General features: G+C 39.7%; 1 protein-coding gene across 5 annotated transcripts in view; it reads right to left on the reverse strand.

The window, feature by feature from the left end:
* Positions 1 to 12683, reverse strand: part of ZNF106 (zinc finger protein 106) — a 61700-nt gene that overhangs the window by 13938 nt on the left and 35079 nt on the right. For all 5 annotated transcript variants that reach the window (XM_088797157.1, XM_019725407.3, XM_019725406.3 and 2 more), the window contains 4 exons: positions 8372 to 9152; positions 5721 to 5776; positions 5012 to 5157; positions 3487 to 3621 (listed from right to left, as the gene is read on the reverse strand). In XM_088797157.1, coding sequence (XP_088653283.1) covers positions 3487 to 3621; positions 5012 to 5157; positions 5721 to 5776; positions 8372 to 9152 — 1118 coding nt within the window. The remainder of the gene's footprint in view (positions 1 to 3486; positions 3622 to 5011; positions 5158 to 5720; positions 5777 to 8371; positions 9153 to 12683) is intronic.

Consider the following 12683-nt stretch of genomic DNA (forward strand, 5'->3'; position numbering starts at 1 on the left):
CTAAAAGTCTGTCATTTAGATTTTCAAGTTCCCCCATAAAATCACAAATATAAATGCCACATGAAATTGTAAAATAAAGAAAAAGAGCAATACGTCCAAATGTTAAGATTCATGTTGCCTCTGGTTAACCCATGTGAGATTTTTTTGTAATTTTATAGAGGAAATTGAATACCATACAGTAATAAAAAAGAACTACTGCCACATACAACAATGTACATGACCTTCAGACATTACGGTGAGCCAACACTAGGCATTAAAGAATACATGCAGTATGGTTTATTTATATGAAGTTCAGGCACAGACAAAATCTATAATGATAGAAGTCAGAACAATGGTTATCTCTGGGGGGGGATGGTGACTGGAAGATGCATGAGGGAAGCTTCAGGAGGATGAAAATGGTCTGTATTTTAATCTTGGGGTGGTGGTTACACAAATGTATACCTATGTAAAAATTCATCAAACTGTTTACTTAAAATGTATGAACTTAACTCAATAAAGATATACCTCAATTTAAACAACTGGCTGAAAATTTTTTTTTCACTAATGTACAGTCCCACTATGCCAAATACTATTCACATTAGAACCTTTAAAATTAATGTAAAATCTTTTAAAAATTTTTGAGTTTTATAAGTCAAAATACTACTGAACTTTTGTTTCAATTTCTACTTATTGACAAGACTGCATTTTTTTTTCAAATAGTTATTTATAGTTCCTCTTTTTAAGGAATTTTTGTCTTTTCCCAATTTATGTACAGGAATTCTAGTACCTGTCTTTTTTGAAGGTGCAAGCTCCTTACAACATATAGTAACCCTATGTTTATCCTATCCTATGTTACAATTATTTTTCCCTCTTTTTACTTATTTCTTGCCAAAATTTGTTTACAATTTTAACACCTTTATTCAAATATTACTTCCATTTAATAAAATTCACCATGTTAAATATACATTTTGTTAAGTTTGGTAAAGTATATAGTCATGTAACTATTACCAAATCAACTTTCAGAACGTTTTCACCACTCCCAAAAGTTACCTCACACCCTCCGTCAGTCAATCACCACTGCCATCCCAGGCAACCCTCATAATTTTGCCTTTTCTAGAATTTCATATAAAGAGAACATACAGCATGCACTCTTTTACATCTGGCTTCCTTCACCTAGCATAATGTTTTTGAGATCCATCTATGTTGTTACATGTATCAATAAATTGTTCCGTTTAGTTGCTAGTATTACTCCACTTTTCAAGTACCACGTATACCACACTTATCCATTTACCAGTTTACGGATGTATTACTGCTATTATTTTACTATAATGAATAATGCTGCTATGAGGTTCCTTCTTTCATTTTGGATATTGGAAATCTGTGTCTTCTTTTGGATTAATTTAGCTAAAAGTTTATCTATCTTATATTTGTTTTCAAAGAACTAGCTTTTGGTTTCATTGATTTTTCCCTATTGTCAGTTTTATATATTGTTGATTTTCATTCTGCTCTTTATTATTTCCTTTCTTCCACTTATTTGGAGTTTAACTTTTCTTTCTTTTTCTGATTTCTTAGAAACTTAGATAATTGATTTTATACCTTTTTTGCCCCTAATATAAGCATTTAAAACTACAAATTTCCCTCCTGGCAATGCATTAGCTGCATCCTACAAATAGTAGGGTGTATTCTCACTTTCATTTAGTTCAAGAAAATTTTCTAATTTCCATTGTGACTTCTTTCAATCAATGGTAACTTCATAGTATGTTATTTCACTACCTCATATTTGGGAATTTCCCAGATTCCCTTGTTATTGATTTGTAATTAAACTCCATTGTGGCTGGAGAACATACTCTGAATGATTTCAATCTTTTTAATTGCGATTCTCAATAAGACTGAGATTTACTTAATGATCTAGCATTCGGTCTATCCTGGTGAATGTTCCATGTTCATTTGAAAGCAATGTGTATTCCGCTCTTTTAAGTAGAGGATTCTATAAATGTTAAGTAGATCTTGTTTATCAGTGGTACTGTCCAGTTCTTTGTATCCTTGATGATTTTCTGTCTAGTATTCTATCAATTATTGAGAGAGAGGTATTGAAGTCTCCAACTATTACTGTGGATTTGCCTATTTCTCCTTGCAGTTCTATCAGTTCTTCTTCATGTATTTTGAAGCTCTGTTATTAGGTACATATATTTATCATTGTTGTATCTTCCTGCTATATTGACCCTTTTATCATTATGGAATGTCGCTTATGTCTCTAGTAGTATTATTTGTCTCAAAGTCTATTTGCCTGATATTAATATAACCAACCCAACATTTTTGTTACTATTTGCATAGTACATCTTTTTCCATCCTTTTACTTTTAACCTATTTTGTCTTTGAATTTACAGTGTTTTGTAGACAGCATAGACTTTGATGTTTCTTCTTTATCTGATCAATCTCTGCCTTTTGCTTTTAGTGTTAAATCATATTTAACACAATTACTAAATGTGGTTAGTTTTAGGTCTCCAGTTTGGTATTTGTGTTGTCTCATTTTTATTTCTGTTCCTCCTTTTCTGCCTTGTTTTGTGCTAAACAAATATTTTTTTTGTATGCCATCTGAACTCCTCTATTGAATTTTTAGCTCTATTTTATTGCATTATTCTTTCAATGGTTGCTCCAGGGCAGTTGTTCTTAGAGTGTGGCCCCCTGACCAGCAGCGTCAGTCTCACATGTTAGAAATGTAGATTCTTTGGCCCTGTCTCAAACTCACTGAATCAGAAATGCTGAGAGGAGGGTCTAGTAATAAGTGCTTTAATAAGCTCTCCAGGTCAATTTGAAGCACACTGAAGTTGTGAATCAGCACTCTAGGGATTATGTCTTTAAATTACAACAATCTAGTTCAGGTTTATACTGACTTACTCTCGATAAAATATAAGAACGTTGTGCAAACACAACTCCATCCCCTCCCCTTCCTTTGTATTCCTGTTATAACACATATTCCATCTATGTATGTTAAAAACCTAATGATTTGGTATTATAAATTTTGCTTCAAATAGTTAAGTCTTTTAAAGAAATTAAGAGAGAGTGTGTGTGTTAATGCAGACAATTTTCTCTCGTTTCTTTCATTTAGGTTTAGAATGCATTTAGGTTTAGAAAATTCTCAGAGGAGATTCTCACTTCTAATTTTTCAAGTTTAAAAAATGTCTACATTTTACTCTCTTTTCTATCTACAATTAATTTTGGTATATGATGTGAAAATTAAAATCCAAAGTGATCTTTGAGGGAAAGATCAAGGGTGGTATGTTAATAGTAGTAAACGAAAAAATACTGGTGGAGAAAGATAGAAAACATGGTTTCCATCTAAGCCCACTTTTACTAAGGATAATACGAGTAAGTGTACTAAAACAGGTTCAGGAGCAAAAGAAAGAAAGTGGGGAGAATGAAGTATCTGTGTCAGTGTCTCCACTCTACATAGCAGAGTCACAATAGTTCAACATTATTTCTTTTTATTTTTCTGGACCCACTTACTTTAACATGATAGCAGCGAATGGTGTGATCACTGGAACCAGTGTAAACGGCAGCATTCTTCCCAGAGGTCTGAGTAACCAGAAGACAGTTCACCTTGGAAGTATGGCCCTCAAAGATACCAATGCACTTCCGACTCTAAAGTCAAGCACAGATCAGATCATTACTTGTGGAAACAGAAGAATTCGATAATGCATTTCCTTAACAAAAAGATGCTAAGACATGTTCCTTGTTGTATCCTCAGTGCCTAGAAAAGTGCCTGGTACACAAGCGGTGCTCAGTAAATATCTGATCACTGAATGCCCAGGAAACAGTCACATGTAGTAAGGCACCTCCAACTGTATGTCAACTGAGTCATACCAAAAAATACTTAAGGCAATGCAGTATAAGGTAGACTAGAATTTTAATTAACATGTAGACCAAAGATCTAGCAAACCCAAACAGTAGCTAATTACCCAGCTAAGTTCCTGCATTTGATCAGTAGCTTGTGAGAATGCTCCACAATATTCAAAGACATGTCAGGTGCTATCACAGGTTCTAATGGTCCAGGTGTGGTTTCCTAAGGGATGTTTCATAACATCCTAATGTTATCTCTGTGCTATCTGTGAGATCTATAGAATGCACATATATACAAACACTTATCTTGCAATTTAGAGTTAGAGCCAATCCCCCAAATCTTACACTCATATTTCCTGGTACCACTGCTTCCTTCCTTCAGTCATCCCTTTCGCCCCTCATGTTATTAGGCTAAAGGAAACTACACCTACTGCCTACAGCTAAACATATTTTCTGGTCCATCATCCAACCTTTCGATTTTCAAGGACTTCAGCAATTTCAAATACTTTAGGGTATTTGTTCAAACAAGGTGGTGTTCCTAAAGTTTCTTGGTTGTCATTGTTGATAAAGAGAATTAGTCTGACATATCAAATTCAAAACTCTAAAGTTCATTCTATGAAAATTCAGAGTAACGAGCATCAGATTATACTCAGTGCCGGTGTGGGTAGTGGAAGACCGTTGCTCTCCTTAAAAACTTGGACAATGACTCAATCGTCAGAGAAAATGTCTCCTCATATACTTCCCTTATATTTATTCTACCCCTTCTCTATTACGTAGCAGCTTTGTGACTGATCCATCACCACCGACTCCAGGGTTGGGATCTGACTGGCCTACACCTATGGTTGTAACCGCATCTCCCTTTGCTAAGTGGTTGTTCAGGAAATACAGCACGAGACCCTTATGTCGTGGTGGGAGGAAGAGAAATGCCAGTGGCTCTTGGCATCTATCTGTGAGCAGGAGGAAAACTAGCTTTAGAAAGAGGTGATACAGAGAAGGAAGAATGAAGAGAGAGAACAAAATTAAGTCCCCGGTGACCTGCTGAGCCACTGCGTCAATTGTATCTAAAGTGTGGTCTAAAGCCCACCCCATCTCTGGACAGCAAATAAATTCCCCTATTGTGTAAGACAATTCGAGTTGGACTTTCTAAAACTTGCAACCAATCAAAAACATTCAAATTGCTGCATCAACTTACCACCAGATTATAAGCTCGCACAGTTTTATCTGCCGAACAGGTATACAGTAAGTTCCCAAATATTTGAATTGCATTCACCGCAGCTTGGTGCCCCTCAAAGCTCCCTTCCGTGGGCTCATCATCATCTCCTGGCTCTGAAGATATTTCTAGAAATCAAGAATATATTTCAGAAACATGTTTGCTTATGCCTGAAAAGATACTCAAAACTCAAAACCGATACATAATACAGTGGTCCCTGGATTCTCCTTAAAGCCGACTTTCCCTAGCAAAATACCACATTTTGATCTTCATTATGAAGATTTCACAATAAAAGAAGGCAGGGAAGCTCTTTCACTTAAGAAAACAATACTTATATAAGGTACCAAATATCTCTCTACATCCAGTCTCCTCTGCTGCCAGTTATTTCATTGAGTAAGGCATTATTCTTTAAGCAGTTCCTCCTCAAGCAAAAACCCCTGGAACCAGTGAAACTTTATTATTAATTAGTTGAACAGATTAAGAGAGCCAGGTAAGAGAGATGGGAGTAAGAATTGAAAAGCCAGGGTTTAAGGATTTAGAACTACCATAACCGCTGGTCAAAGCAATCCTTTTGGAGGTAACTCCTGCTCCCTATTCTATAAACATATTTAAGCAGATTTAAACCCTGGCTTTAACATTTACAAGCCTTTTTCTCTTTGGTTAATTTAAATAAAACTGAACAACCAAATACCTGAAGAGTTCTTTGATCCTTTTATGGAGGAGATCACAGTCTGAGTTTCTGCCACACTACAAAATAATAGCAAAAGTCTTCTTAGATTCTGTGTGAACGGGACAGGTAGTAAAACTTAAATTTTCCTGCAAAGGGTTATTCTAATCAATTGGCCAAGTAATAATATGAGATCATCTTTCCATCTGAAATTTCTATATAAAAGGAAATAAAAGTACAGTAAATATTTTACCGTATTTCCCCGAAAATAAGACTGGGTTTTACATTAATTTTTGCTCCAAAAAGATGTATTAGGGCTTATTTTCAGGGGATGTCTTATTTTTCACATGTATTGTAATCTACATTTATTCATGGACAAAAATCTACATTTATTCAAGTACAGTCATGTCATCTTCTTCTGGAACATCATCATAACTCTCCAAACCCCGAATTCTGGCTTGAATTTCTTGCGACTCCATTTCCTGTAGAACCATTGGCCCCAATCTCTCATGTCCACAGCAATAGAGCTCTCCTTAAATGAGTACTTCTTGTCCATGTAGCCTGCTTGTAGTGCACTGGCAACACGACTGTCAGTGATTTTATCCCATGAAGTCTTCACCCAAGTCACGATTTCTTGCAGGCGAGGCTTCACAAAGTTTCCACGCTGACTTCTCTCCATTCTATTTTCAGTGTAGTCATTGATTTCCATGCGCAAATAGGCTTGTTTATTGCAATATCAAGTCTGGGATAGGCAGTCATTCCTGCGGGAATCATTATTTGATCTATTCTTCTCTCTGCAAGGAAGTTCTTCATGTCTTTAGCGTGGTGAGTGCTGGCTGAATCCCTGACTAGCAGACCTCTTTGGCCACCTCGCAAAACAAGTGGCAGCATTAAATTGACCCACTTCCTTATAACTGCTTGTGGGCACCAGGCTTTTTTGGTTTCAAGAACATAAATGCCTGAAACACGTTCAACCTTATCTTTCTCGCCCTTAGCGATGATTAGAGGTGGGGGGTTTCTTTCCATCCAAATTGCCAAAATACAGGTAACACGTGCACTTTTGTAACCAGTGGAGGGAATGTAGATTGATGAGGCACCCCTCCGATGAAATGTCGTTTGAGATCCTTGGCCCATAAACACTGCAGTTTCATCCATAGCAGTCATGCTGGAGAGTTGGTCTTTAGAAAAGTCTATGCCATCAACAAAGAACTTGAATGCAAGTGCATGTTTAATAACTTCAGTATCTTCCAGCTTGAACAGTGTTGTCGATCCTAGAGACAGTTCATATCGCTGAAGGAAGCCATACAGCCAGTGTTGTGATGCTTTGAATTCTTCTGGGGATATTTCTAGCTGTGGTGCCATTACAAGGGCAAATGCTTGAGTATCAGCCCTACGCACAACTAAAGCCTTTGCTCTCCTGTCAGCAATCCGTTCACAGATGATGTCTTCCAGCTCAGGAAATAATGGTTGCTGACGTGATCCACACTTGCGCTTCTTAGCATTTCCCTCGTCCACCTGTTGGCTGAGATTATCATACTCTGCTCACCATTTTCGGACCATTTGGAGATCCAACTTCTCTTTGCAGAAAGCCGTAAGATTCTTGCCCCGGGAGTCCTCCTCGATTCCTTTCTTGTACTCGACGGACTAGCTTTTTCTTTTTCCACTCATCTTGTCTGGGTGTCAAAATATTATTCCCTTTAAATCTACCATTAAATCAAGTGTTACCTGAAGACTTACGAGACAGGAGTGGCAACAAAAATGATGACAGTTAAGAATGATGGTCCACGCAAAGGCGACGAAAAATTGCAGGCACCAAAATTCAGAAAACATTTTTTTATTTCACTCGAGTGCGTTAAGTACATCCGTTAAACACACACGACATGTTGAATTATGAAGATTCGTATTAGACACAACCACGTCCGTTGGTTATCAAGTGCGCATGTTATTTATGCGTTGTGTCTGTACTCCAATTGGTCATTTGGCAATAAGTCTCGAGTTCATCTGTTTACACAGGCACCCGTTTGGGTATTTACAATACTTGATTATAATTTATATTATCATTTATTTTAAGTATTAGTGTCAATATTATTTATTTATATTTAATTACATATTAATATTATTTTATAATACAATACGTCTGTCGTATGTTGCAACGGATGTACTAAATGCGTCCATCTGGCTGATGATCTTAACTGGCGCTTATTTTTGGGGTAGGGCTTATATTACGAGCCTCCTTAAAAATCATGCTAGGGCTTATTTTCCGATTAGGTCTTATTTTGGGGGAAATACAGTATAACATAAATGAGAAAGCAGAAAATCTCCACTGCCAAGGTTTGATTCTCCCACATCCATAAGTCCTATTGATTTTTTTATAAATCAGATTCTTTAAAAAATTCTGGGTCATAACAAAAAGTTCTATTTTTTAAGAAAAGGAGGGGGTTGGGGGTGGGAGATGAGGGTAAGGGGGATCAAATATATGGTGATGGAAGGAGAACTGACTCTGGGTAGTGAACACACAATGGGATTTATAGATGATGTAATACAGAATTGTACACCTGAAATCTATGTAATTTTACTAACAATTGTCACCCCAATAAATTTAAAAAATAAATTATTTAAAAAAAAAGAAAAGAATGGCAAAAGTTGTTCTGATTGGACCAATACAACATCCTTACCTTACAGGGATACCATCTTTATAGCGAGTGCCAATCTCACTAGTAGAGGTAACTTCATCACAACCAGAACGAGAAGTTTCTAATGTGTTTTTCTCTGAGCAGTTCCAAGTATCTTTCTTAGATGGGCTGTCTGGTTTCTCTTCTCCAGATTCAGAAGAATCAATGGCCACTACTTCTAACTGAGGATTAGGAATTTCTAGGACTTCCAGAGAGGAGTCGCTATCTGGCTCATCTCTGACACTTTCTTGTTCTGGACCAGTTCTGCTATCTTCCCATGTGGAGGTTGTTACTTTTCCTCCTTTAGATGACTTTCCAGTTTTCACTTTCCTCACAGGTTTAGCAGTAAATACATCCTGCTCAGTGTCACTGTTCTCAGGAACGTGCGCAGCCCGCAGAGTTTTCTTCTTCCTAAGTTTTTTCTTTTTCTTGTTTCCCCTAGTTTCAGCTGATGTCAGAGTGGACTCTGCTTGTTGTTCAGGCTGGTCAGCTGCAGAGTGAGGCTCCTTCTCTAAAGGGGTTTCTGAAGCAAAGGACAATCTTGGAAAAGAGCTGGTACAGGCTTCAGACCCACTATTGCCTTTGTTTGGCTCTTCACCTTCATTATTTATGCCAGGAAGACCGCCTGATTGGCAAGAGGGAGTGATGTCTCTGTTTCTGGTATTTCCTTGCTCCACAGAAAACTTCAGTTCTTGGGTAGGCTCATGAAAACTTTCTGTTTGTTCCGATAAGGACGATGTCGCAGCGATGCCTGGATAAACTGGGCAACATTCACTCATCTCTCCTGAATTGAGAAGAAAAAAATTGTTGCATTTTTTTGTGTCTACTATTTATAGTCATAAATTGCAATTATCTGTCACTGACTGATTCTGTCTTTACTAATGACATTTCAATGAGATGTTAACTAAGACATGACTATTAGAGCTGTTATCTCACCCCTCAGCTTCTCATAACTTACACAAATTTCCATTAAAGCACTTACGACATTTTGCCTTGGATTCATCTCACAAACAATGTGCATGTCTTATACCCTACAAAAGATCCTTATAGGCGGGGATTGTTTCTATCAATCTTTTTTCTTTCTTTCTTATTTGAAATGTCCACATACTGAAATTGTGTTTTATTGTTAGTAGACACTTAAGTATTTACTTAGCTGAAGTGCATTCACCTTTATTTCTTCTAAGTTTTCACTATGCATTTTACCTGCACATCATCCCGTCTCACTACATACCAGTAGTAGTTAAAAAGTCAGCTGACTTAAAAAGGTCTATTTTATTTGACTTAGTTATTTCATGTCTCTGAATTTAAATTGATGAAATAATCACAGACACACTCAAAGACATGTACAATGTAGTGTTATACAGAATACTAAAAAAAAAAAAAAAAAAAAGGGAAAATACCTAAATACTCAAAGGAGATTACATGAATTATTGCACAGCCAGATTATGTAACTTCTCAAATATTATGCAACTAGTAAAATAAAATAGTTTAGATGAATTATTTTTATGACACAAAGAAATGATCACAATATATTAGATGGAAAAAAGGAAGGTTTATAACAAACTATGATTTGTCCTTTGTATTTAGGTTGGTGCAAAAGTGATTGCGGTTTAAAAGGTTAAAATTAACTGCAAAAAAACCCACAATGACTTTTGTACCAACCTAATATAAAGGCTACATGTAAACACACAAACATTTATGATTTAAGAAAGACTGAAATAGGGGCGGCGGGTTGGCTCAGTTGGTTAGAGCACGTGCTCTTAACAACAAGGTTGCTGGTTCGATTCCCACATGGGCCAGTGAGCTGTGCCCTGCACAACTAGATTGAAGACAAGACTTGAGCTGAGTTGCCGCTGAGCTGTCAGTGGGCGGGCAGCTGGATGGCTCAATTAGTTAGAGCACATGTTCTTGGCAGGCAACAAGGTTGCCAGTTCGATTCCCACATAGGATGGTGGGTGGTGTCCCCTGCAACTAGATTGAAAATGGCGACTGGACTTGGAGCTGGGTTGCGCCCTCCACAACTAGATTGAAGGACAACAACTATACTTGGAGCTGATGGGTCCTGGAAAAAACACAGTTACCCAAAAAAAAAGACTGAAGTAATATGTAACAAAATATCTAGAACCAAGATGACGCAGTAGGTAAATGCTGTATTTACCTTCTCTCACAACCACATCAAAATTCAACTAAGGCGGGGGCCGGCCCGATGGCTCAGGCGGTTAGAGTTCCATACTCCTAACTCCGAAGGCTGCCGGTTCGATTCCCACATGGGCCAGTGGGCTCTCAACCACAAGGTTGCCAGTTCAATTCCACGAGTCCCAGTGGGCTCTCAACCACAAGGTTGCCAGTTCAATTCCACGAGTCCCGCAAGGGATGGTGGGCTCCGCCCCCTGCAACTAAGATTGAAGACGGCCCCTTGAGCTGAGCTGCCGCTGAGCTCCCAGATGGCTCAGTTGGTTGGAGCGCATCCTCTCAACCACAAGGTTGTGGGTTTGATTCCTCGAGTCCTGCAAGGGATGGTGGGCTGCGCCCCCTGCAACTAGCAATGGCAACAACTGGACCTGGAGCTGAGCTGCGCCCTCCACAACTAAGACTGAAAGGACAACAACTTGACTTGGAAAAAAAAAGTCCTGGAAGTACACACTGTTCCCCAAAAAAATCCTGTTTCCCTTCCCCAATAAAATCTTAAAAAAAAAAAAAAAAAATTCAACTAAGGGCATGCAGAGGAAGCCACCTCCAGTCCTGGTAGGAAGGTCAGAGATGCAGCACAGGCTGGTCCCACACCCAGGTATGACCATTAAAAATCAGGAGGGCTATTTCAGCTGTGGGGGTCCCCCCATCCACTAAAGAAGCGAGAGATCCCAGCCCAAACCCAGCACAGGTTTCCAGTTCCGGGGAGAAAAGTCCACATAATTTTTGGTTGTAAAAAACAGTGAAGACTGTGACTAAGTGAGACAGTACGGCGGCTGCACTCACAGGAGCTCCTCTTAAAGGGACTGCACGCCTACTTACCTACCAACAGAATCTCTCGCTCTGAGCTCCAGCACTGGGGCAGCAGCTGGAAAGGCAGCAGGGACAAACGGTGGGGAACTGAGTAGTCTGGCTTGCGATGAGGGCTGGAGAGGTGGCTTTCTCGTGGACAGAAGGGCTGGTGGAGGCCATTGTTTCTTTGTTGAGCCCTCCCCCTTCCCAGAGTGGGAACATAGGCAGCTGCCATTTCTGACTCTCCACCATTTGACTGCCACACCCTAGCAATTCGAGGCCTCGCCCCGCCCAATTTTGGGCACACCCAGACCACTTCCAGGGGCTTTTTCATGCAGACCGCTTGTCTTGCCACAAGCTGCACTTTCCTAGGGTCTCTCAAAGGTTCGGGGAACCTAGACAAGCAGCATCTTGCTTGAGCGTGTCCTGTACCTCTGGCTGAGCAGGCCTAAGCCAGCACTAATGGTAGCTAGCCTAGGTTCACGGCTTGGTCTCTCAAGGAGCTTCCAAGCATAGCACAGGTGGCAGACATCTGTGAATTTCTCTCTGGCTCCAGTTAGGTGGCCCCGGGTGGGGCACGGGCTGTGGCTGAAGTAGACCTACAGCAGATCCCCTCCAAGGTGGTCCTGGGGCTGGCGCCCCCAGTAGCCAGCTTCAAAATGAGCTGGAGCATCACCCAGCCACCTCCAAGTACCACATACCCAAGGGGAGGATTGGGCAGGCACCAGAGTCCTGCTGAGGCAGATCCTGGCGCCTGCACAACTCTTCCACTGTAGTCAAGGCCAGTCCTCACAACCAGTGAGCCCAAGGGTCAGTCCCTCACATTGATGTGCAATTATCAACCAAGGCTCAATTACAAGAGGAGGACACACACAACCCACACAAGGGACGCACCTGGAGTTCATGGCTCAGATGACCAGGAAGACTGCGCCACTAAACCCCACAACATACCTACTACATGAGGCCACTCTACTAAGACCAGAAGACATAGCAGCCCTACCTAATACACAGAAACAAACACAGGGAGTTAGCCTAAATGGAGAGACAAAGAAAAATGTCCCAGGGGGCGGCTGGATGGCTCAGTTGGTTAGAGCGCAAGCTCTTAACAACAAGGTTGCCAGTTCAATTCCTGCACAGGATGGTGCGTCCCCTGCAACTAAAGATTGAAAATGGTGACTGGACGAGGAGCTGAACTGTGCCCTCCACAACTAGACTAAAGGACGATGACTTGACCTGGAGCTGATGGGCCCTGGAAAAACACACTGTTCCCCAACAACAACAACAAATTAAAAAAAAGAAAAAGAAAGAAACATGTCCCAAATGAAAGAACAGA

The sequence above is a fragment of the Rhinolophus sinicus genome, chromosome 3, assembly GCF_057876585.1.
Source record: "Rhinolophus sinicus isolate RSI-liver-muscle chromosome 3, RSI-T2T, whole genome shotgun sequence".
Taxonomy (NCBI): domain Eukaryota; kingdom Metazoa; phylum Chordata; class Mammalia; order Chiroptera; family Rhinolophidae; genus Rhinolophus; species Rhinolophus sinicus.